The sequence below is a fragment of the Leptopilina heterotoma genome, unplaced genomic scaffold, assembly GCF_015476425.1.
Source record: "Leptopilina heterotoma isolate Lh14 unplaced genomic scaffold, ASM1547642v1 Lhet_60, whole genome shotgun sequence".
NCBI lineage: Eukaryota > Metazoa > Arthropoda > Insecta > Hymenoptera > Figitidae > Leptopilina > Leptopilina heterotoma.
The window spans coordinates 7955341-7980139 of NW_025111138.1; the positions used below are offsets into that span (position 1 = coordinate 7955341).

Consider the following 24799-nt stretch of genomic DNA (forward strand, 5'->3'; position numbering starts at 1 on the left):
TAAAGTCGAAACAGTAAAAATTGTTCCCTCTATTAATTCGAACAATGACTGCCTGAAGATTTCTTTCGAAAAAAAGTTAATTACTAAAAAGAAAGAATTAATAAAAAAAAAAAGAATTAAAAGAAATAATTATGGAAAAAAAAAGAATTAATAAAAGGAAATTATTAATAAACAGAAATAATTCAAGAATTTAAAGATTTAAACTACATAGATATGTAAATATTTTATGAAACCATAAAAAAATGATAAAGAAACTAAAAGCAAAAATATTATTTTCTTCTCTTGCCTTTATAAGAAATATGTGAATATTTACTTTGCACAAATAGGTGTATTATTTATTTTTGTCCTGCTTTTGAAGAAAGAGAATATTTTTGATAAAATTGATTAAATCAGGTATTTTTCTGTTGAGATTCATTTTTAAATTTACCTTTATTAAAATTTTTAATATTTTCTCCCATTTATGATACATTGTGAGAGAATAATAAAATAAAATAAAAATTGTTTTAAAGAAAATTATATAGCATTTAAATCACAGTATGTATTTAAATAATGAATGTCTGTAATAAATTTAAAAAAATCTCGTCTGTATATAATTTATTCAGTATAACATTAGAAATAGTAAAGATGCCTTACGAAGATACGAATAATTGTAAACAAAGAAAAACATTGTCAGAGAAATAATAAAAAATATAATTTATTTTAGCAATATAAATTTGATTTTTTTATTCTACCATATTAATAGTAATTGTAATAATATTATGGTAATTTTAATAATATTATTATAATTGTAATAATATTATGGTAATTGTAATAATATTATTATAATTACTATAAATAATTAAATTAATATTATTGTAATTAGTGTGAATAATTATAATAATAGTATTGTAATAAGTTAAAAATCTCTAAAATAATATTATTATAATTACTGAAAATAATTATATTAATTATAAAAATTAGTAGCATTAATCGTATTGCTATTAATTTGTGTAATAACAAATTAGTATTGGTAATAATACTTATAATTTTTAAGTAATATTATAATTACTCTTACTAATTATAATATTGCACTACATTAATAATTTCTTCTATCTTTTGATCTTCATATTTAGAAAAGTAAAACTATCAGAAATCTCATCTTTCGTGGATCAACATTGTCGTGACTGCTGAAACTAATTTTTAAAAATGGATTATTAGCAAATAATTAACGAGTTGATTAATTAATAATTATAAATAATAATTAATAATTAATTATATTAATAATAGTACAGTAATAATAAATTGCACTGACCGACGAGTAAAAGAGCAACGAGGATGATAAATTGCAAGCAATATTCGTTTATAAGGTAACTGAAAATAATATTGCCGAAAGCAGATCCAATACGAGAGGAAAAAGTAGTCAATGTTACTCCCGATGATCTAGAAAAATAATTAGATGCAATTATTATTTGTATTTATGTATATAAGATTTTTTTTTCATTTTTAGAGTAAAATAAAATCTAATTGTTAGGATAAAATAAAATCTAAATTGTTAGGATAAAATAAAATCTAATATTAGAATAAAATAAAATCTAATTAATAGAATAGAATAAAGTCTAATTAATAGAATAAAATAAAATCTAACTATTAAAATAAAATAAAAGAAAACTGAAAGAAAATTTTTTTAAACCTGAGATTTGTGGGAAAAATTGTAACAAACAGGGCGAATGTTAAAGTAATGCAGACTGATATCAGTGGCAAGTAGATGCAGAGAAGAATTAAATTTTGTAGAGAGGAATTAACGAAATAAATGCCGACAACAACAGCCGAACAAATAAGACACATGCCACCTGGAAGAATATAATAATCATTAAACTAAAAATAAAAAATAAAACATAAATAAATAAATATAAACTAAAAATAAAATAAAAATAAATAAGTAAAACATAAATAAATAAATATAAACTAAAAATAAATAAATAAAAACTAAAAATAAATATTTATTTACAATATATAAGTAAAATACTTAGTAATAAATTATTTAGAAAATACGTATTCATAAATTATATGTAAACATTTTTTGAATAATTTAAAATTATCTGAAATCAAAATTTTTTTTCTCACCCAATAAAAATTTGAATCCGAAACGATGAACTAAACATAATACGGGAAAAATGGCAGGAATACAAGAGGCACATAACAATAAATTATTAATAAATACTTCAGTATCTATTGTTCTATCACAAACAGGAGGAATTTCATGAATCTGAAAATTAAATTTCCTATATCAATATTGCAAAATTATAAACGAAAATAGTAATTAATATTTAATTAATAATTAAATTAAATTCCATTGATAATTTAATAATAATTATATTAATACTTGATGAATTTATTTGTATTTAAAAAAATTTAATCATACCCCATCAGTCAAAGAAGAATGAATTTCGCGAGAAACTTTACAAAAATTGGGTTTTTCATTTTTATTCTTCGCCTCAAAATCTGCGAATCGTTGAAAAATCTCAGGTAACCAGAGATATAATGCATAATAACCGGCCGGAACACAAAAACCAGTGATACAGGCCAAAAAAGTATTTTTAAAATATGGTGCTTTTAAAACACTTCCAATTTGTTTCAATTCCAGTAAAAAATTTCCAGTCACTGAATTTTTATTTAAAGCTACAAATTTGTTCTGTTCATGACTTGCAACTTTCATGAGAAATGAATTTCCACTCTTCATTAATGTTTCCTTAAAAATAAAATAAATTGGTGTTATTTATTTCGTTTCTAAATTTTTTTGTTTGTTAATTTATTAATTATTAAAAAACGTTTTCTTTTTTATGAAATAAAATACTTCGTGACAAATATAAATCGTAAGAATGGTGAATATCAATGAATATTTCAGGCCTTGGTTTTGAATTTAGAAATAAAAAACAGTATGAAAATTGTCATAATATTTTTCGTAACACTTTTTTAGTTATAAATAATTTTTTGAGGAATAAAATTGTGGTTTAATTTCTCCACTTGAGAACGCCAAGGTCGCCACTAGATGGCGAAAAATCAGATTTTACCAAACAAACTGCCATCTAGCGGTGACCTTGGCGTTCGCAGGTGGAGAGTATCAACTCCATATTGAATCTCAAGATGTTCGTCAATATTCGTAATTCTATAATTATTTATAATCAAATTAATAAAGTTTCGAAATTAATATAAACCGATTTCAAATTTTAATTTACTTTAATTTTCGATATTTTTTATTAATCATTTTGTTTAGTCTTAGAATTAATTATTATTATTGTATAATAATTCATACCACGTACTCCTTTTTCGATTTTCCCAAATTTTCCCCATACATTTTGACGAGAACCTTGAGAAATTCATCTCGACGACCCATTTCCGCCAAATATTTTGGAGTTTCCGGAAAGGTAATTATCCAAAAGCCAAGAAAAATTCCAAGCAATGAACAAATGAGAATATAAAGATTCCAAGAGCGGAAGTAAAAATATTGCCAGTTCATTTCAAATTCTAAGGGAATAATGAAAAATCCCAGAACTGTAATTAAAAAAAATGTTCATTTATTTATGAATAATTTGAAAATATTGTTTTAATTGGGGGGAGAATTTTTGTGTAAATTTACTGACTGGACGCAACACCGTGACCGCAAATCCAAAAAAATTCCATAAACGATAGAAGAAATTTTCTTTGCTTAATGGGAAGACATTCACTCAAGTAGGTGAAAATTGTCATCAATTGTCCTGATGCTCTAAAATAAGATAAACTTCCAAACATTAGGAATAAAATATTATAATAGTTAGAGTGTAAATTATAGAAATTATTGAAAAATAAATTCCATCTAAATATTATTTTTATTTCTATATTTTTTATTGCTATATTTTTTATTTGTATATTTATTTTTTTATTTATATATTTATTTACTTCTATATTTTTTATTTATATGTATATTTTTTTATCTTTTATTTAAACATTAAAAAAATTTATAAAATTTATTATTAATGAAAAATATGTAATTACGCAAAGCCGGAAATAAATTTCAATCCCATTATTGTCGAATAATTAGGCACAATCGCTTGCAATAAATCAGAAATTCCTTGCATGAATAATGATATCGTTAAAATCCATTTACGACCTTTTAAATTTGCTAAAAATCCAGAAATCACCGAACTAAAACAAGAACCTATTGTTTCAAAAATTTTAATTAACTGTTAAAATTAATATAATTTTCTTAACTTAAAAATTGTTTATAAATAGTAAATAAATAAAAAAAAAGAATAAATAATAAAAAAAAATAAAATAATTTTATCATACATTTTTCCTAAAGTGCGAAATTTTTATTTGAATGTAAAATTTTTAATAAATTAATTATACCTATGAAAAATGACGTGCTCAATAATCCTTTTTCAACTGTACTCATTTTGAGATCACACGCTGCTGACGGAAGTATAAATCCTGTATATGTAGTGCAAAGACTAATATTCAAATAAATTAGAAAGCATATTATTGTTACTTTTATGCTGAATTTTCCAAAACCTAATAAAAAAATTTCAAAATTGCATAAATTTGGTATATTCTATATAAATTTTTATTGCGTAAAATATTTAAAAATCTGCTAAAATATTATTTTATTCAATAAATAATTATGCTAACCAGTTTCATTGATAGCCAATTCAACGATTGCTTCATCAATTCGTGCATCTAAAAAAAAAAATATAATGTGTATAGCAAAGAGACAACAAAATAAAAAGTTATTAATAACTAACTAGAATTAAATAACTAATGAAATTTATTAATATTATTAAAATATTATTCTTAATTAATATAATTTTAATAATAATAATAAATAATACAAATAATGAAGTAGATAATTCTGAGTAATAATAAATTTAGATAGTAGATAGCAGCTGATTTATTTATTATTTTATTATTATTTTTTTTATTTTAATATTTCAATTGTTATTATTTACTTATTTATTTATTAGTTAATAATTTACTTATTAATAAAGTAAGAAAATAGTAATTAAATAACTATTATTAATAGTCGATTTAAACGCAGAAATAATTATTAAATTTCTTACTTAAATTTTCGATTTTTGTAAGAAAAAAAAATATGTGTCACAACTTTTTTGTTGTAAAATTTATATAATTACGTAATTATGATAATAATGTATAGTAGAAATTACTAATTCTTTCTTACCTTCCTTCTCCTCTGGAATGTCATGAATTAATTCTGTTTCAATATTAGATGAATCATTAATCCGTGGATTCACTTTTAACGGTATAATTTCTTCTAAATTTTGCATTTTTGAAATACAATAATTTTTACTGGGAAATATTTTGAATAAAAAACACAAAATATAAAACACAAAATATAAAATACAAAGTATAAAATACAAATTATAAAATACAAAATATAAAATATAAAATATAAGATACAAAGAAAAAAACAATTAATAGTAGATAAAAATAAAAAATAAATAAAGAACAATAGAAAAAATAAAAATGGTTAATAAAAAAAGATATTTTAAAAATATTGAGATAACGATATTAACATTTCATGTAAAGATGCACATTATGAATTTCACACTATTATGGACGCAAAATGATAGTTATCGAACAATGATGCTCTTACTCCGATTACTGACTTGGCTTGTGACTTCTATTAAGTACACTAAAGCACAAAAGTTTGCTATAATTTCTCACGCACTAGTTTTGCAGTGTTTTAAAAAGATTTGTTGTTTCCTTAAACGATTATTTACTATAAACGATAATTATTTAATTACATCAATTTACGATTATTTAATTACATCAATTTACAATTATTTAAAAATTTAATTAATTTTCGATTAGATCTCAGTAAATTTTACATAAAAAATTTTTGAACATTTGAATTATTACTTGTAATTAGGCCTGCTTTTGATTATTAGCATGTCCATTAAAAATTGAATGTATAATTTTCAACAAAAAAAACTTAATTCATAGTTTTGTCTTTAATAATAATTTTCGCATGCAAAGTTGTGCAAAAATTCGTTTTTAGATAAGATTATAATTTTGCTTTGTAAAATTATATTCTTAATTACAATGTCTTTTAATAATCTTTTGCATGCAATTTGTTCTTGACAAGCGTTTAGATAAGAATAATGAAACAAAAAAATTTTGAGCTTTACATTTTGACGACTTTTTAGTGTTGAATAAAATTTAAAAGTTAATTTTTTAAAGTGAAGTAGATTTACTTGTTTCTTTTTTTAAATATACAGTAAAAGCTATAAAGTTTAAAAAAATGTTGAATGGAACTGTACTAAAAATCTATCAAGGTAACGTGGGGATAATAACTAAAAATACCGTTTTGCATTTATTACAAATCTATTTTGATAATAGTTGTAAATTAATATTAATTAATTAATTAAATTTTTGTATTTAATTCTCTGTCCTTTTTTTTATTTTATTCGCATTTTTTTTGTGAGTAATAAAATATTTTGTACAAAAATTTTTAATTCATAGATATTTTATTTCTTTTGTTTATTTCATTTTTCTTTTGTAAACAAGGAAAAACGCGCATATCTAATGCTAGAGAAATTTATAAAAGTTGTTGTAGAAATAATGAATGTATAAATAATTTTTCTTCTATAGAAAAAAATATTTTATTTAATCTTTTATTCAGGTACAATACAACTGTTACAATTAGGCAATTTTTCTTACCTATTGAAATTGGTTTACATTTACAAATATACAGAAATTGTCTACAATTTAATTATAACTACAATTGTCATAATATATAATATTTATAATACAATTTACTTTAAATTAAACAGATATGAAAAAAAACAACAAGTTAAATACTATTTATCAAAGAATTGATAATAATTAACTATGGCAATGAAATTAGATGTAGATGTTAAACAACTCATCGATCTAGGAGCAATGAAACGTTTATCTTTCTTGAATTATTATTGTTGATATCGCTGAAACTAAAAAAGATAAATAAAAGACGTGAATAAATTATTAAGTTTATAAAAAAATGAAAAAGCTAATTAATTGATAAATCAATTGATAATTTATTAAAATAAGCGATTACTTAATACATCTATTAATTAACAGCTGATTAATTAACAGATGATTAATTAATACGGTTATTTTCAACAAGCGATTAATTAATTGGTGATTAATTAATAATGTAAGTAATTAATTAGTGCGGTATTTTATTAATACGGTAATTAATTAATCATTATCGTAAAGTTCATTAAAAAAATAAAAAGCAGAATATAATATAGTAAAAAGTACTAACCAACAAGTAGAATAGTTACGAGTATGATAAATTCGAAGCAATATTGTTCTATGAGATAACTGAATATAATATTGCCAAATGAGGCCCCCAGACGAGAGGAAAGAGAAGTTAATGTAACTCCCGATGATCTAAAAAAAAAATTATTTATTTAATTATGTCATTTTTTTTTTTTTAATTTGTTTGCAAAATATTTACCTGAGATTTGTGGGAAAAATTGAAACAAACAGTGCAAATGAAATAGTAATGCAGACTGATATTAATGGCAAGTAAACGCAAAGAAGAATTAAAATTTGAAGAGAAGAATTAACAAAATAGAGACCAAACACGACGCCCGAGCAAAGAATCGAAGTTAATGCTGCGAGAAAAAGAAACAATAAATATTTAATATCAAAAAGTAATAATTATTATTTTCAATAAAAATAAAATAAAAAAATTTTAATAATTATTATTTTTTTATTTTTAAATAATTAAAATAATGAAAAAATAAAAAAAATAATGATAATAATAAAAAAATATATATATATTAATAATTTCGATTAATAATTTTCGGTTACCTAATAAAATTTTGAAGCCATATCGAGCCACGAAATATAATACTGGAAAAATTGCAGGAACACAAGATGCGCACAGTAATAAATTATAAATAAAAACTTTAGTGTCCACTGTTCCGTTACAAAGAAATGGATCAGTTTCCTAATTGACAAAATTAATTAATTAAAATAAATACTTAAATTTAATATAATAATAAAAAAAAATTATAACAATATAATACCTTGTTTTTCATAGAAAATTGAAGATCACGTGAGACAGCACAGAAACTTAATGTCTCATTTTTACTGTTTTCCTCAAATTCAACGACTCGTTGAAAAATTTCCGGTAACCAAAGATAAATTGCAAAATAAGATGCCGTTACACAAAATGCAGTAAAACAAGCGAAACAAGTATTAATTAAAAGTGGTCGCTTTAACACTGTTTTAGTATGTCTTAATTCCATTAATAATTTCTCTTTGAAAAATGATAATTTATTTACTGTCACCCCCTTGTCACGCGAACGATTTACCAATTTCATCAATGACGTGTTTTCATTATTAACAAGCTTTTCCTGAAAAAGAAAAATAATTTTTCTTATTTTTAATTATATATTTTTTATTTTATTTTTTTAATCAAATATTTTTTATTTTTTTATCTTATATATATTTTCATTTTTATTCTATATTTGTATTTTATTTTAATATTTTCTTTTCATTTTACAAGACCAAATGCGCATTATATTATTATATTAACTTATTATTAATTAATGATTATTAATTAATAAATAATTTATTCATAACAATAATTTAATAGTTTGTCATAAACATTTTTAATTTTTTAATTTAATAAATTCCAATTCATTTATTTCTTTTTATTACAAAATAATTAAAAACTGTTTTTAATAGATAAAATTTTTTTTATAAGTCAATTTCTTTTTAAAAATAAAATAAAATTTTATTTATACAGAAATAATTAAAAAACGGTAATTTTAATTATACCTATATTTTCAAAAGTGATGTCATCAGTTGTAGGAATAGAAAAAAAAGGAAATTAACAGTAAATTTGTAGAAGGAAAAAATTTAAATAATCAGTGGTTATTATTATTTTTTTATACTCACTATATATTCTCGTGCAGATTTTCGATTATTTTGTTCATACATTTCAATGAGGACTTGTAATAATTTTTCATTTGAACCCATTTCTGCCAAATATTTTGGACTTTCGGGAAAACAAATTAACCAAAAGCCAAGAATAATACCGGGCAGTGAGCAAATTAAAATATAAAGATTCCATGATTGAAAGGAAAAATATTTCTTTTGAAATTGAAATTCTAATGGAATAATTCCATATGCTAGAGCTGTAATAAAAAAAGTATATAATTAAATTTTTATTTAAAAAAATATTTTAAATTGGCCAGAGTAATAATAATTATGCAAATTTTCAAACTTTATAAAAGAATACTTGGAATTTTATTAAATTTTCGAATTTTTACATTCGCTTAAAAAATGAGAAGGTCTTGGATTTTTTTTTAGAAATAAAAAAATCCTTGCGATAATATATAATAAAAAAAAATTTGAAGAATTTCTCTTTCTCATTTTTTAACTAAAAATATTAAAAATTTTCTAACAAAAAAATATGATTGACAAATTAAAATTATGAAAATTTCTTTCCATTGTTTTATAAAAGTCTTAATATTCTCAATTTTATTTTCCATTAATAATAATTGTAATTGACAAATCGAATTTAAAAAAAAAAATTTGTTTTTTACTTCTAAAAAAGAAATTAGAATTGTGATTAAGAAATAGAAATTATGCAAATTGTTTTTTATTTCAAAAACAACTTATAATTTTGTGAACAAAATTTATTAAGTTGAATAATATAATAAAAAAAAAAATAATTTAATTAAAAAAGACATTAACAAACCTGACGCCACACCGTGACCAGAAATCCAAAAAAATTCCATTAATGATAAAAGTGATTTTCTTTGCTTCAAAGGAATGCATTCACTTAAATAGGTAAATACAGTAATCAATTGTCCCGTTCCTCTATAAAAATATAAAAACAAAATGAATCAAATATTGAAAAAAAAATTATCAAAGAAATTATTGCAGAAAATATTTACAGAAATTAGTACCTACAGAAAATGTTTAAAGAAATAAATATAGAAAATAATAAAAAAAACATTATAAAATTACCATTTTCGATAATATAAAAATAATATTTTAATAAATATAAAAATATAATTTTCGAAAATGTAAAAATAATATTTTAAAAAATTTAAAAAAATATATTTTTCAAAAGTATAAAAATATATTTTTCAAAAATATAAAAATAATATTTTAGAAAAATATGAAAATACTATTTTTCAAAAATATAAAAATACAATTTTAGAAAATATAAAAATATTTTTTTTTAAATATCAAAATAATGTTTAACTCTTGATGAATAGAAAATAAAATCGTTTTTCTTGTGAAGTGAAAAAAAATTAATAATTTGTATAATTACGCAAAACCGGATATAAATTTCAATCCCATTATTATCCAATAATTGGAGACAATTGATTGCAGTAAATCGGCATTTCCTTGAAGGAACAATGAAACTATTAGAAGCCATTTTCTACCCTTTAAATTGGCTAAAAATCCACAAATCAATGCACTAAAACAAGAACCTGATTGTTTAAAATAATTATTAATTTGTTTATTATATAATTGCTATTTTAATAATCAAATTTTTATTTTTAAATATAAACATTCAAAAATTTTTAAATTCTGATTTTAAACACAAAAAAAAATCTATACCTATAAAATATGAACTGCTCAATAATCCTTTATCAACAGTACTCATTTGCAGATCACATGCAGCTGCCGGAAGTACAAAGCCAGTACTTACTGTACTTAGACTAATATTTAAATAAATTAGAAAGCATATTACTGTTACTTTTATATTGAACTTTCCAAAACCTGCATTTTAAAATAAATTAAAATTTACATTTTTTTTTTGCAACAAATAATTTTCTATAAAACAAAAAGAAAAAAAAAGTCCCTAAAGTTCTGAACGTTCAAATGAACGAAATTTATTTATTTCTTCTTCAAATTCCAATTATATTGGAATTGCGTCAAATATTAAAAAAAAAAATTATAAAGATCCTAAATATTTAATTTTATTTTTGTTTTTTATAACAATTTGTATTTTTTGAAAATATTTATATTCGCAAAAAATTCCGTTCATTTGAACGTTCGGAAGTTATGGATCATAAACTAAAAATAAAATAGAATAAACAAAAATAAATTTTTTTCATAATTTACTATAATTAGACTAAAAAAAATACATTATTCGAATTTTATTAACAAACAACTCTTTGCAATTAAAAAAATTAATTTAAATTATAGTTTAAAATAAAAAAAAATTGTGGGCTAAAAATATATTGAGTTTATTATGTATTTTTCTGTCCAATTTTAGAATCTACATAAGAAAATTTAACTTTTGACTTAAGGATAAAAAGTTAAGATTGTTTAAACAAAAATAGGACAAAAGAGAATTTCATTGAAATTATATTTTCGATTTGAAATCGCTTCAGAAAGAATTTGAAATAACAAAATACAAAATTTTACTACTAATATTGTATTATATTTTTATTACTAATATTTAACAATACTTTAAACTATGTATTTAAAATTTTTAAAAACAAATTATTATTTGAAAGACACAAATATTATCGAAAAACATTTTTTTTATTCATATCGCTCTTATTTTTTTAGTGACAATGAATGTTGAAGTTAAAACTTGTTTAATATTATTATTTAACAATGTTAGAAATAATTTTACAAACAAATTAAGAATTGAGAACAATTGAAGCTGAAAAAATTAGTTCCTTCCTCCACCGATTTTTTTTTACAGTTTTCTAAAAGAATCTTTGAGATGAAAATTGTGTAACAAATTTATAAACAAATTCCGAATTAGCAACAAATAAAATTGAAAAGATTACTCTTCTCTTTCGATATTTTTTTCTATAGGATTATTGAATCTTGATACTTAAATTTACCTATTAATATTTTTTAATAAAATTTTAAACAATTGTTGTAAACAAAGTGTTGTGAATAAATATTAACAACAATTAAGTATGAAAAAAAATCGTTTTATCTTCCACTATTCTTTTAACTATATAGGATTAATAAATCTTGAAACTTAAATTTAATTCTTAGTATTTTTTAACAAAACTATAAACAATTGTTGTAAACAAATTATTTATTAACAATAAATTTTGTTTACAACAATTATTTATGACTTTATTGAAAAATATTAGTAGGTAAATTTTAGTTTCAAGATTCAAATAGAAAAAAATGATAACTTTTCACTTTCATTTGTTACTAATTCTGAATTTGTTTATAAGGTTGTTTATTTTGTTTAAACAATTATAAATATTTAACTTTAAGTCAAAAGATAATTTTTTTGCAGATTCTGAAAGAGGATGAAATGGATTAATTTCTAATAATAATTAATTATAGTAATTTGTTTATAATTTTATTACAGTAATTTCAATTTTAATTTTTGAACGAAAAAGAAATTTTTTTATTTACTTCAATGATTAAAATTTTAGGATAAATATTAATGAAATGCAATGAAATAATAAATTCTCACCAGTTTCATTGATAGCCAATTCAACTACTTCTTCTTCTGTCCTTGTATCTAAATTAAATAAATATATCCATCATTTTTCATTCATTAAACATTTCTTCATTTTAATTTGCAAAAACAGTCAAAAATTTTTTTTTCTTTTTCTAATTTTTACTTATTATTTATTATTAAATTTTTTATGTTTAAATTGAATAATACTCACTCATTCTTTATTTTTATAATACTGAGGACATTTAGTTTAAATTTAAGAAATAAATTTGTATAAGTTGGGCAAAGATCGGTAAACCTGTTTATTTCTTATCAATTTTTTATAAACTTTACTCACAGGTGAGTGAACATTTTAAAAATAATTACATAAACGAAAAAAAATTTTTTTTTTTCAAAACACTAATAAGATAAGAATAATTTTTTTTAACTATTACAAAATTTTCTTTAATAAGTTATTTGAAGTTTAATAATTTTGTAGTCCAACTTTTTTTTACTTTTACGCTGTTTGTAAAAAAGAAAACAAAATTATTATTAATTACTGTTTAAAAATAATTTTTTAATTTCTTTTTTTTTAGAAAATAAATAAATAAAATTTTCATTAATATTTAATTTTATTTATTTATTTATTTTTACTTTTTAATTATTTTTATAAATTAATTTATTAATTTAACAGAATTTCCTATGCGCAGTGATAGTACGAATAAAATAAAACTAATTAATTGATTAATAAATTAACCTTCATTTTTCCCCAACGATGAATTTTCAATTTCCGTCGATGATATAACACTTATTGGCAAAATTGGTGGACCGATAACAGTGAATGAAGTTGTCTTTTCCTTTCTGTCAAATTCCATTTCATCAGCAAAATAAAAAAAAAATTTTCCAAAATCTTATTCTTATTATAAAAAGCAAACAAAATTTTTTTTCAAACTTTCATTGTGAAGAAAAAAATTATTCAATGCATACTCTTCTAATTTGAATACACACACTTAACTGAACAAGAAATCTTTCTATCTGCCGTAATTTTTTTTTATTTTGTTTCTTTTTTTTTAATTACAAAAAAAAACAAGTATTTTTTCTTCTCCCTTTGCGCAGAATCAATGTATTATGTCACAATAATATTGTTACTATGTTGTGTTAAATGAAAAACGAGTTTTTTTTTCCTTTTTTTTGCAATTCCGAGAAATTAATTCCTCTGATAATATAAAGAACTTGGGAGGGAAAAAGAACGCGTGAATGTTTTTCTCTTATGCAAAAAAGATAGGAAGAGAAAATTACAATTAATTAACATTAATTTTTTATCTATTTTGTTTATTTTTTTCATCAAAAATATTTTATTTTAGAGAAAAAGATTTATTTATTTCTTATTGATATAATGAGAAAAATAATATTTATGTATATTTTGTTATAATTACTGTTACTATGTCATTATTCATTCATTATACATTGTTATTTATCATTAATAATAATAGAAACTATTTTCATTAACAAACATCATCTGGTATTACTTGAGAAAAAACGTATTAAACATCGTAAAAATAAACTGCAAAAAAAAATTTATTTGATTCAAGTAAAAAATTTCTCGTCTATTATCAAGTAAATATTTACTTGAATCAGATAAATATTAATTATGAATCAAATAATTTTTATTTGAATCAAATTTTATTTAAAATAAATTGTATTTGAATTTATTATTTTTAAGCAAATAAACCCTGTTTAATTGATTTGAATAAAAATGATTTGATTCAAGTAAATATTTATTTGATTCTAGACAAATATTTATTTTGTTATATATCATTTTTATTAGAAAGAAAGAAATTTTTTTCAGTGCACAATTGAAGAGATAAAAGAATAGAAATAAAAAAATATAAATTATAAATAAATATTTACTAGACGAAAAATATAATAAATATTTCTTTAATGCCATTATATTTATTTAACTCAATGCAAATTATTTTTTTATGTTTCTATTTTTTCTTTTACTGATTTAATATATTTTTCATTATTTTATATTTTATTTATTTTTATATTATTTTTACATTATTTAATTTAATTTACGTTAAAATAGTTTATTTCTCACATTTTCATTACCTATTATTTATTAATTTGAATTATGTATAAATTTTTTAATTGTTACATGTATTTTTTGGTTCACAAACAATATACAGTAAACAAAAAAGGAAAAAATTAATTTTTAATTTTCTTTTTATTAAAAAATAACAATTTTTTCAAGTAAAAAAATCATTCTCAGTGCGTGAAGTAAAAATTAATATAAATTTTATAAACTTATGTAATTGAATAATAAATTAAGATGCTAAATCGATTAATTTCATTATGTATCCTTTCTCTCGCGAATTAGCAATGTTGATATCGCTCCAACTAAAAACGTAAATAAAAAAAAATCAATCAAAATAAAAATATAATTTTACAATTATTTTTTATTAAATACTCACCGACAAGTTGCAGAGTTATTAGAATAATATAAATAAAACAACGACTATCTATGAGATAAGTAAATGCCATATTGCCAAATATAGCACCAATACGACATGCCATTGATGTTAGAGCAACTCCTGATGATCTAGAACAGAAAAAAAAATTTTTTTTTTTTTTGAACTTCTTTCTTAAAAATAAAAAAAATTTTTAACAATAATTATTTTTCCTAACCTGTGTGTTGTGGGGAAAATGTGAACAAAAAGTGCATTTGACATTGTTACGCTCGTTGAGATCAGTGGTACGTAGATGCACAATATGATTAAAATGTGAAGAGATGAGTTTACAAAATAAAGAGCGAGAATCAGGACCGAGCACAGTGAACAATGTATGACTGAAAATAAAAAAAATAATGTAAAATAAATTAAACAAATAAAAGATAATAAATAATAAATAAATAATATTAATAAATATAATTAGAATAGTAATAAAAATAATAAATTAATTAACACTTAATTAAATAGTAATTAGTAATTAGTTAATTATCTAGTAATTAGTGAATAATTAAGTAACTAATAAAACTTGTAATTGATAATTAATTAGTTACCTAGAAAAAAGTAATTAATTTATTAACTAGTAATTAGTTAATTAACCAGTAAGTACAGGGCTATCACTGATAAAATCATTATTTTATATTATAAGAATATAATACATCTTCAAAATTATTTTCTAGAATTTTTAACTAAAATTCTTCTTTAAATCAATTAATTTTCGAAAAAAGTTCTTTTTGAGACTTTTCAAATTCATTTGTTCACAATATTCAATTTTACGAAATTTCAATTATTCGTAAATTCTTCTATTAAATTTACGTATTAGAAAATAAAAACTTCAAATAATATAAAAAAAAATCTAATTAAACATTTTCAAAAAAATTAATTTCAAAATTAAAATATATCTAAAAATTCTCGCCACATTGTATTTTAATATTTAATTATTATCTAAAATTTTTATCTGTAAATAATTTTTAAATCAATTTTTATTAGAAAATTCTACGAGAATTCAATTATTTAAATACAAAAATAATTAATTTATTGAATAATTGAATGTTTCTTAAAATTGAATTCTCATAAATTTTTATCAATAAATTTTTAAATACCTAATTGAATTCTTTTGACGAATTTTAATAAAATTTTTACGAATAATTACATTTTTCGAGAAATTTGATTAAAATTGTATTAAAAATAATTGAAATTTTGCCACGAGTTTGATTATTTAAATAAAAAATAATTTAATTCCTAAAAAATAATTTGATTATTTATGAAAATTAATTAATTTATTTTAGTAAAATTTATTTTAAATAATTGAATTCTTTTAGAAAATTGTATTAAAATAGTAGATTTGAAAATAATTTAATTGAAGAAAATATTGGAAAATAATTCAAACTTTGCCAATTTTTAAAATAAAACCTTTTCAAAAATCAATTATTTCTAAAAATTTATACAAAAATGCTAATAATATTCAATTATTATGTAAAATTTAAAGTAAAAATCATTTTTAAATAAATTTTTATTTGAAAATTCTACTAGAATTCAATTATTTAAATACAAAAAAATAATTAATTGAATAATTGAATTTTCTTGACGAATTTCTATATAAAATTTTTAAGAATAATTACATTTTTCGAGAAACTTGATTAAAATTTTCATTAAAAATAATTGAAATTCGGCAATGAGTTTTATTATTTATGAAAATAATTAAATTTTATTATTTACGAAAATAAAAAAATCTCTGCAAAAATTTTATTATTTATGAAAATAGTTGAATTATTCCGAAGTAATTTATAGGAAATTTGTAAATATTTGAATTCTTTTGGAAAATTTTATAAAAATAGTAGATTTCAAAATCATTGAATTATCAGGAAAATTTTTAAAAATAATTAAAATTTTTGAAAATAATTGGATTTCGGAGAAGAATTTTTCTTTGAGATTCTTTAAGAATTTTTAAATTCATTTGTTTACAATTCAATTTTACAAAATTTCTATTATTCGAAAATTCTTCTATTAAATTTACGTATTAGAAAATAAAAACTTGAAAAATATAATTTCAAGTAAAATTTGAAATAAACTTTTTCAAAATAACTAATTCTTCTACAGAATTGTTAGTTAATTGTATGAAAAATTAAAATTTTCAAAGATTTTAATATGAAAAATTTTCAAAATTCAATTATTTCTAAAAATTCACGTTATAATCCTTTTAATGTTTAATTATAATCTAAAATTTTAAGTAAAATTCATTTTTAAATCATTTTTTATGAGAAAAATCTACGGGAATTCAATTATTTATTTATTTCTTTATTTTACAATGAATTAAATACAAAAATAAATAATTTATTGAATAACTATGAATGTTTCTCAAAATTAAATTCTCATAAAGAATTTTATCAATAAATTTTTGAATAATTGAATTCTTTCGACGAATTTTAATATAAAAGTTTTAAGAATAATTACACTTTTCGAACAAATTCCCTTAAAATTTTATTGAAACTAATTGAAATTCAGCATTGAATTTTATTATTTACGAAAATAATTGAATTCCTAAAAAGAATTTTATTATTTACGAAAATAATTGAATCCCTGTAAAATTTTTATTATTTTATGAAAATAATTAATGGTTTGCGTAGAATTTTATTCAATTTTTTTTAAATAAATTTAATTCTTTGGAAAATTTTATTAAAATAATAGATATAAAAATCATTCAATTCAGAAAAATTTTTGAAAATAATTAAAATTTTGCCAATAATTTTATGGAATTTTTTGAAAATAATTGAATTTCGGAAAATAATTTTATTATTTTTAAAAACAATTGAAATTTTGACGAGAATTATTATGTAAAATTTTTTAAGATAATTGAATTTCTGCAATAATTTGTAATTTCTCTTATTTATTAATAATTAACTAGTAATTAATTAGTAGGATTAATTAAAAAATTAAATTAGTTACATAAAATTAAAAATTAAAACTATAAAACTTTAACTAACTTAATTATATTGTTCAAAGCAATACTAATAATAATTACAATAGTAATAAAAATAACTGTAAATAATAATAAAACTATTTTAACTTTAATTAATAAAAAAAATTAATTAGTACTTAATTGGAAAGCAGTCCTTACTTAATAAAGTTCTAAATCCGAAACGATTGACAAGAAGTAAAAGTGGAAATACTGCGGGAGCACATGAGGCACATAATAATAAATTTGTCATGAATACTTGAGTATCTATTGGACTGTTGCATTCAAAAGTATCATTCTCCTAATTAAAATCAAAGAAAAATTTTTTATACTTATTGTAAAGGCAGTCAGACGTGATGTTTAAATATTGAAAAAAAATGGTTATTACCAATTGTTCACCTGCATTGATAAAATCATTTGAAATTGAACAAAATTTCAAATTTGCACTTGTATTTTTCGACTGAAATTCAGAAAAACGTTGAAATATCTCTGGAAACCAAATATAAAATGCATCATAGGAGAAATTAATGCTGAATCCAATAAGGCATGCTAAAAAAGTATTTTTCAAAAATGGCGGTTTCAATATTTTTTTTATCTCCCTTAGTTGAAGGATAATTTGTTCACCGATCAGAGGTTTTTCAATTTTTTCTGGAAAACTCTTATAACTATTATTCACTAATTCCATTAATGGAATTTTTCCACTGTTCATTAATTTTTCCTGGAAAAAAAATTTTTTTTTTCAATAAAATTAATGAAATTAATGTAAATTAGATAATAAATTATTATATAACTTTTGTAAACATTTTTTTTTATGTAAAATAGAATTTTAAAAAAATAAGAAAATAAACATAAATTAAAAATAAACAAAAAGTTAAAATTAAAAATTAAAAATTTAAATCTTACTAAATATTCTTTTCCTGATTTGCCGGTATTTTGTTTGTACATATCCTTTAGAACAAAGAGACATTCTTCCCTAGAACCAATTTCAGCCAAATATTTCGGTGTTTCAGGCAAAAATAATAGCCAACATCCTAGAGAAATTGCTAATGTTGAACAAATCAAAATATAGAGACTCCAAGAACGAAAAAAATATGAATTTATCCGAATGTCAATATTTAAGGGAAGAATACCCATACCTAATGCTAAAATGAAAAAAAGAAATTTTTTTTCTAAATTCAAAAGAAAACAATTTTTTTGTTTTTTGCAAAATTTTAATTTTCTTACAACAGGCAAGAGCATCTCCAATAATCCAAAATAATTCCATTAAAGACATAAGAATATCTCTTTGCTTTGAGGGTAAACATTCACCCATATAAGTGAAAATAAATAATTGTCCCGCTCCTCTGTTAAATATAGAAAATAATATTTTTTACACATAAAAATTTATATCAACTGTCAGAAAGGATTTTTCAATTTTTTTTCTGAAAATACTTCAAAATATCTCTCTCATAGTCCGCAAATTTATTTCAAACCTCGGGTTTTTTTTGTAATTTACATTTTTTATTTAGTTACTTTTTATAAATAAGTTAATAATTGAGTGCTTGGATACAACAAGGGGACGTACGCTCGACGAGCCGCTTTAAAGTCAGTCAAAGGTACCGTAAAGTGTAAAAAATAAAAATTCAAAATTTTGAATTTTAAAAACTGCCATCTCATAGGAAATAGAAATGCGCATCTTTTTTTCCTTTGAAATTTCTTTAAATAATTAATATTTTTATATGATAATGGAAAAAATGTGATTAATTTTCATTGTCAAATTTCATTGAATTTTAAAATATAAATCGTCGTATCTCCGACAAAAATGAATGAATTCTTTTGATTTTTGGTATACAAATGCATTTGGACCTGTAGAAGACGACAATATCACGAAAATGTTAAAAGTAATTAATTGTTTATTGATTTTTAATTGTTAATACTGACCGGTCAAAAATAATTTTTTCTTATCTTTGGCTGCAAAAAGTATGCGGGGAACTTTAAAATTCAAACAACTTCCAGTGAGACATTTGTTTATTACGATGTAAAGAAGTTTTCTGTAAAATTGCAGAAAGATTAGTTTTATATTTACAGAAATACAATAGTTTTAAGAAAAATGCTCGCGCCGCCAACGATCCCTACCGCACAGATTTTAAGGTTAGTTGCACGGTAAAGTTTTATTTACATATAAATACATATATGTGTGTAATATTTGCATTGAATTATTTATTAACTATTACATACTATATATACAACATAGGTATAAACTTTCAATAATTTTGTAAAACATTATGTATATGAATATAAATATTATAAATAATTTTAGCAGTATTTAATTAAATTAAGATTAATATCTGTGTTAAAAGAAATGTTTTTATTTTAAATATTATAAAATTTTTAAAACGTTTATAGATGTCAATGTTATTGTTTAAAAACTGGAAAAAATTTTTATTTTAAACAATTTTTGACAATTGTGATATTTTGAACTATTATATTTTAATAGATATTATTAGATTATGCTAGATTTAACGTATAATATGTTATTAAAAAGGACATTAAGTGTTGTTACAGCATATTAAATAATAGTTTTAATACATTATAGAGTCGATAAAAATTGAGTTGTAAATAAACGATATACTAACAAAAATAAATATCAGAAATAATCTTAATTTAATTAAATATACTGCTAGAATTATTTGTAATATTTATATTTATATACATAATGTTTTACAAAATTATTGAAAGTTTATACCTATGTTGTATATATAGTATGTAATAGTTAATAAATAATTCAATGCAAATATTACACACATATATGTATTTATATGTAAATAAAACTTTACCGTGCAACTAACCTTAAAATCTGTGCGGTAGGGATCGTTGGCGGCGCGAGCATTTTTCTTAAAACTATTGTATTTCTGTAAATATAAAACTAATCTTTCTGCAATTTTACAGAAAACTTCTTTACATCGTAATAAACAAATGTCTCACTGGAAGTTGTTTGAATTTTAAAGTTCCCCGCATACTTTTTGCAGCCAAAGATAAGAAAAAATTATTTTTGACCGGTCAGTATTAACAATTAAAAATCAATAAACAATTAATTACTTTTAACATTTTCGTGATATTGTCGTCTTCTACAGGTCCAAATGCATTTGTATACCAAAAATCAAAAGAATTCATTCATTTTTGTCGGAGATACGACGATTTATATTTTAAAATTCAATGAAATTTGACAATGAAAATTAATCACATTTTTTCCATTATCATATAAAAATATTAATTATTTAAAGAAATTTCAAAGGAAAAAAAGATGCGCATTTCTATTTCCTATGAGATGGCAGTTTTTAAAATTCAAAATTTTGAATTTTTATTTTTTACACTTTACGGTACCTTTGACTGACTTTAAAGCGGCTCGCCGAGCGTACGTCCCCTTGTTGTATCCAAGCACTCAATTATAGAAAAATAAATTTAACAATTTGACAATTGTTTCGTGAAAAATTCTGGGAAAATTCAAATTAATAATTATACTTATTTTGTTCAAAAATTCACTAATGGTACTACTATTTCAAAACCGAATTTTTAAAAAACAATTTATTTACTGGAAAAATTAATAAAACGAACATTTTATCAGACTTTTGATATTTTTTTCATTTCTAAATTCAGTCCGAGGCCTGTTATTTAATAATTTTAAAGATAAGATCAAACAATTTAGTTTTGAAAAAAGATAAAAACTTTTTATCTATTAAAATTTTCTATTTAGAAATTTTAATCTTATTTAAATTATTGATTAAAAATCCATGATTATTAAAAATTATTCAAATGCCCAGATATGAATAAAATCTAAAATATATTCACATTTAACTTTACGTTATCAATAAATTACCACAAATTTCATTAAGTAATATAATGAATTTAATAGCTCGTATTTACCCGAAACCGGAAAAAAATTTCAATATCATTAATATCCAATAATTGGGAAAAATTGGAATTAAAAAATCCGCAGTTCCTTGAAAAAATAGTGTTAGCAGTAGTGTCCATTTTCTTCCTTTGTAATTAAATAAAAAGCCACAAATGACAGGACTGAAACAAGAACCTAATATTTTTTATATTTACACTTTCTTTGTTAGTTGTTAGAAACTAGTAATTTCCATATATATGTCTATATGTTTATATTATTCTTTTTTTTTCTGAATGAATATTTATCTTTTCAATGACTGCAAATAGAGAAGAATTGTAATTCTAATTACCTATAAGAAATGAAGTGAGTAATAATCCTTTGTCGAATAACGTCATTTTGAAGTCACATGACGACGCCGGAAGCATGTAACCAGTACTGACGATACTTAGACTGGCATTTAAATAAATTAGGAGGCATATGATTGTGATTTTTATACTGAATTTTCCAAAACCTAATTTTTGAAAAAGAGCAAAATTTTACGAAAAACAATTTTTATGGACTGTAATTTTACGAAAAACAAATTTTACTATACTATAATTTTACCACTATCGATGAAATTTTTACTAGAATAATTTACCACTAAAAAATAACTTTTTTTACAATAATTTAATCACTAAAAAATTTTGTACTACAATAATTCATTAGTAAAAAATAATTTTTACTGCAAACATTTTACTACAATAATTTTACCATTAGAAAAAAATAATATTTACTACTATAATTTTACCATTAACTAAGAATTTTAATTACAATCATTTTACTACAATAGTTTTGGAACTAAAAAATCATTTTTACTACAATAAAGTTGCGACAATAATTTTATCACAAAAAAATTTTACTGAAATAATGCGTTACTAAAAAATAATTTTTACTGCAATAGTTTTATAACCAGAAAAATAATATTTACTACTATAATTTTGACACTAAAGAACAATTTTAACTATAATCATTTTACTACAATAGTTTTGGAACTAAAAAATCATTTTTACTAAAACAAAATTACGTCAATAATTTTATCACTAAAAAATTTTATTAAAATATTTAGTTACTAAAAACAATTTTTACTACAATAATTGTACTACTAAAAAAAATTTTTACTGCAATAGTATTAATGCAATAATTTTGGTTCTAATAAAAAAATTTTGACTACAATAATTCGTCACTAAAAAATAATTTTTACTGCAATAATTTTATCACCAGAAAAATAATATTTACTACTATAATTTTGACATTAAAGAACAATGTTAACTATAATAATTTTACTACAATAGTTTTGGAACCAAAAAATCATTTTTACTGCATTAATGTTACGACAATAATTTTATCACTAATAAAACAATTTTACTGCAATAATTTTGCTTCTAATAAAACAATTTTTATTACAATAATTTTACTACTAAAAAACAATTTTAACTACAATCATTTTACTTCCATAGTATTACTGCAACAGTTCTGCTTTTAATAAAATAATTTTGACTACAATAATTTACTACTAAATATCAATATTTACTACAATAGTATTACTGAAATAATTTTGCTTCTTATAAAACCATTTTGACTACAATCATTTTACTACAATAGTTTTAGAAATAAAAAATCATTTTTACTGCAATAATGTTACAACAATAATTTTATTATTTAAAAATTTTAATAAAATAATTGGTTAGTAGAAAATAATTTTTACTGCAATCATTTTACTACTAAAAAAAATTTTGACTACAACTATTTTACTACAACAGTATTAATGCAATAATTTTGCTTCTAGTAAAACAATTTTGACTAAAATAATTCGTTACTAAAAAATAATTTTTACTGCAATAATTTTATTGACAGAAAAATAATATTTACTACTATAATATTGACACTAAAGAACAATTTTAACTATAATCTTTTTACTACAATAGTCTTGGAGCTAAAAAATCATTTTTACTAAAACAAAATTACGTCAATAATTTTATCACTAAAAAATTTTACTACAATAATTCGTTACTAAAAAATAATTTTCACTGCAATAATTTTATCACTAGAAAAATAATATTTTTTTTTTTTTTTGCTATAATTTTGCCACTAAAGAACTAAAAAAAATTTTGACTACAATAGTATTACTGCAATAATTTTGCTTAAAAACAATTTTGACTACAATAATTTTACTATACTGAAAAACAATTTTTACTACAATAGTATTACTGCAATAATTTTGCTTCTAATAAAACAATTTTGACTATAATAATTTTACTACAATGGTTTTAGAAATAAAAAATCATTTTTACTACAATAATGTTACGACAATAATTTTATCACTTATAAAACAATTTTGACTACAATAATTTTACTACTAAAAAAAATTTGTTTACTATTCTCCAAATGTGGATTTTCAGTTTTTCTTGCACACTACAGATTTAACTAAAATCTAAATATAACAAATTTAAGTAAATTTTTTTTCCCGTCATATAAATTTATTGAGACAAAAACAACTCACCGGTTTCGTCGACAGCCATATCGACAACAGATTCCTCTATTCTTGAGTCTAATATTTAAAACCATATTTTTAAAAGTTTATTTACAAAAAAATAAATAAAGAAATAAATTACAACAGGTAATTCTCAATTATTTTTATATTGTATAGATTGGCAAATTAAAACTTACTGGACATTATGTGATGGTTATTAAAAGAGACTTTTAATGGCTGTTTACAACACTTACTGACAAGTTAACTAAGCACAATAATAACATAAGCTTTAGTATTGAAGTCGGTTATTATATTAATATAATGCGGAGAATATTTAAAATATATTTAAATTTTTTAAACTCGAAATTTATTGTACAGATATTTTTCATGCGGCGTTATGCAATATTATGTATGTATTTATCTCGTGGGCACTAAGAAATTTACGTCAATTGTAATTTATTAATATTATTATTAAATAATTTGAATACGCGTAGTAAAATTTTTTTATCTTCTTTTTTTGTGAATGTGTTTTGGAATAGAAAAA

The 24799-nt window shown here is 20.6% G+C and overlaps 3 protein-coding genes across 4 annotated transcripts; all 3 read right to left on the bottom strand.

Annotated features, from left to right (window-relative positions):
- Window positions 1-978: 978 nt before the first annotated feature.
- LOC122509390 (synaptic vesicle glycoprotein 2B-like) lies at window positions 979-5386 on the bottom strand. The gene is made up of 11 exons (XM_043623414.1): window positions 5192-5386; window positions 4645-4692; window positions 4366-4527; window positions 4012-4174; window positions 3621-3742; window positions 3293-3531; window positions 2402-2728; window positions 2104-2245; window positions 1670-1829; window positions 1292-1419; window positions 979-1172 (listed from the first exon to the last, which is right to left on the bottom strand). The coding sequence occupies exons 1-11, from the start codon at window positions 5295-5297 to the stop codon at window positions 1135-1137; spliced, it is 1635 nt and encodes a 544-aa protein (XP_043479349.1). The 5' UTR covers window positions 5298-5386; the 3' UTR covers window positions 979-1134.
- Window positions 5387-6661: 1275 nt separating this feature from the next.
- LOC122509389 (synaptic vesicle glycoprotein 2B-like) lies at window positions 6662-13408 on the bottom strand. The gene is made up of 11 exons (XM_043623413.1): window positions 13170-13408; window positions 12449-12496; window positions 10609-10770; window positions 10316-10478; window positions 9734-9855; window positions 8929-9167; window positions 8052-8381; window positions 7834-7972; window positions 7475-7634; window positions 7280-7407; window positions 6662-6962 (listed from the first exon to the last, which is right to left on the bottom strand). The coding sequence occupies exons 1-11, from the start codon at window positions 13285-13287 to the stop codon at window positions 6925-6927; spliced, it is 1647 nt and encodes a 548-aa protein (XP_043479348.1). The 5' UTR covers window positions 13288-13408; the 3' UTR covers window positions 6662-6924.
- A 1150-nt stretch (window positions 13409-14558) lies between these two features.
- Window positions 14559-24556, bottom strand: LOC122509319 (synaptic vesicle glycoprotein 2C-like). 2 transcript variants are annotated; one of them, XM_043623281.1, is made up of 11 exons: window positions 24453-24493; window positions 24286-24333; window positions 22096-22257; window positions 21779-21941; window positions 19100-19218; window positions 18779-19017; window positions 18264-18593; window positions 18038-18176; window positions 15101-15260; window positions 14887-15014; window positions 14567-14812 (listed from the first exon to the last, which is right to left on the bottom strand). In XM_043623281.1, the coding sequence occupies exons 1-11, from the start codon at window positions 24457-24459 to the stop codon at window positions 14766-14768; spliced, it is 1542 nt and encodes a 513-aa protein (XP_043479216.1). In that variant the 5' UTR covers window positions 24460-24493; the 3' UTR covers window positions 14567-14765. The 2 variants fall into 2 exon arrangements, with proteins under 2 accessions (XP_043479215.1, XP_043479216.1); XM_043623280.1 differs by lacking the exon at window positions 18038-18176 and having other exon boundaries at window positions 14559-14812; window positions 18275-18593; window positions 24453-24556.
- Between the last annotated feature and the right edge of the window lie 243 nt (window positions 24557-24799).

What these genes read in the sequence shown, in the direction of transcription:
- LOC122509319 (XM_043623281.1), bottom strand. An exon ending in TCAATGCAGGTGAACAATTG is followed by an intron (nt 18,177 to 18,263) that starts GTAATAACCATT and finishes GATTTTAATTAG; the next exon opens with GAGAATGATACTTTTGAATG. An exon ending in CGGATTTAGAACTTTATTAA is followed by an intron (nt 15,261 to 18,037) that starts GTAAGGACTGCT and finishes TTTTATTTTCAG; the next exon opens with TCATACATTGTTCACTGTGC.
- LOC122509390 (XM_043623414.1), bottom strand. Translation starts at nt 5,297, where the DNA reads ATGCAAAATTTAGAAGAAATTATACCGTTAAAAGTGAATCCACGGATT. An exon ending in CGGTCACGGTGTTGCGTCCA is followed by an intron (nt 3,532 to 3,620) that starts GTCAGTAAATTT and finishes TTTTAATTACAG; the next exon opens with TTCTGGGATTTTTCATTATT. An exon ending in CGTTGCTCTTTTACTCGTCG is followed by an intron (nt 1,173 to 1,291) that starts GTCAGTGCAATT and finishes TTTAAAAATTAG; the next exon opens with TTTCAGCAGTCACGACAATG.
- LOC122509389 (XM_043623413.1), bottom strand. Translation starts at nt 13,287, where the DNA reads ATGGAATTTGACAGAAAGGAAAAGACAACTTCATTCACTGTTATCGGT. An exon ending in ATTGGCTATCAATGAAACTG is followed by an intron (nt 10,771 to 12,448) that starts GTGAGAATTTAT and finishes TTTAAAATGCAG; the next exon opens with GTTTTGGAAAGTTCAATATA. An exon ending in TGGTCACGGTGTGGCGTCAG is followed by an intron (nt 9,168 to 9,733) that starts GTTTGTTAATGT and finishes TTTTTATTACAG; the next exon opens with CTCTAGCATATGGAATTATT.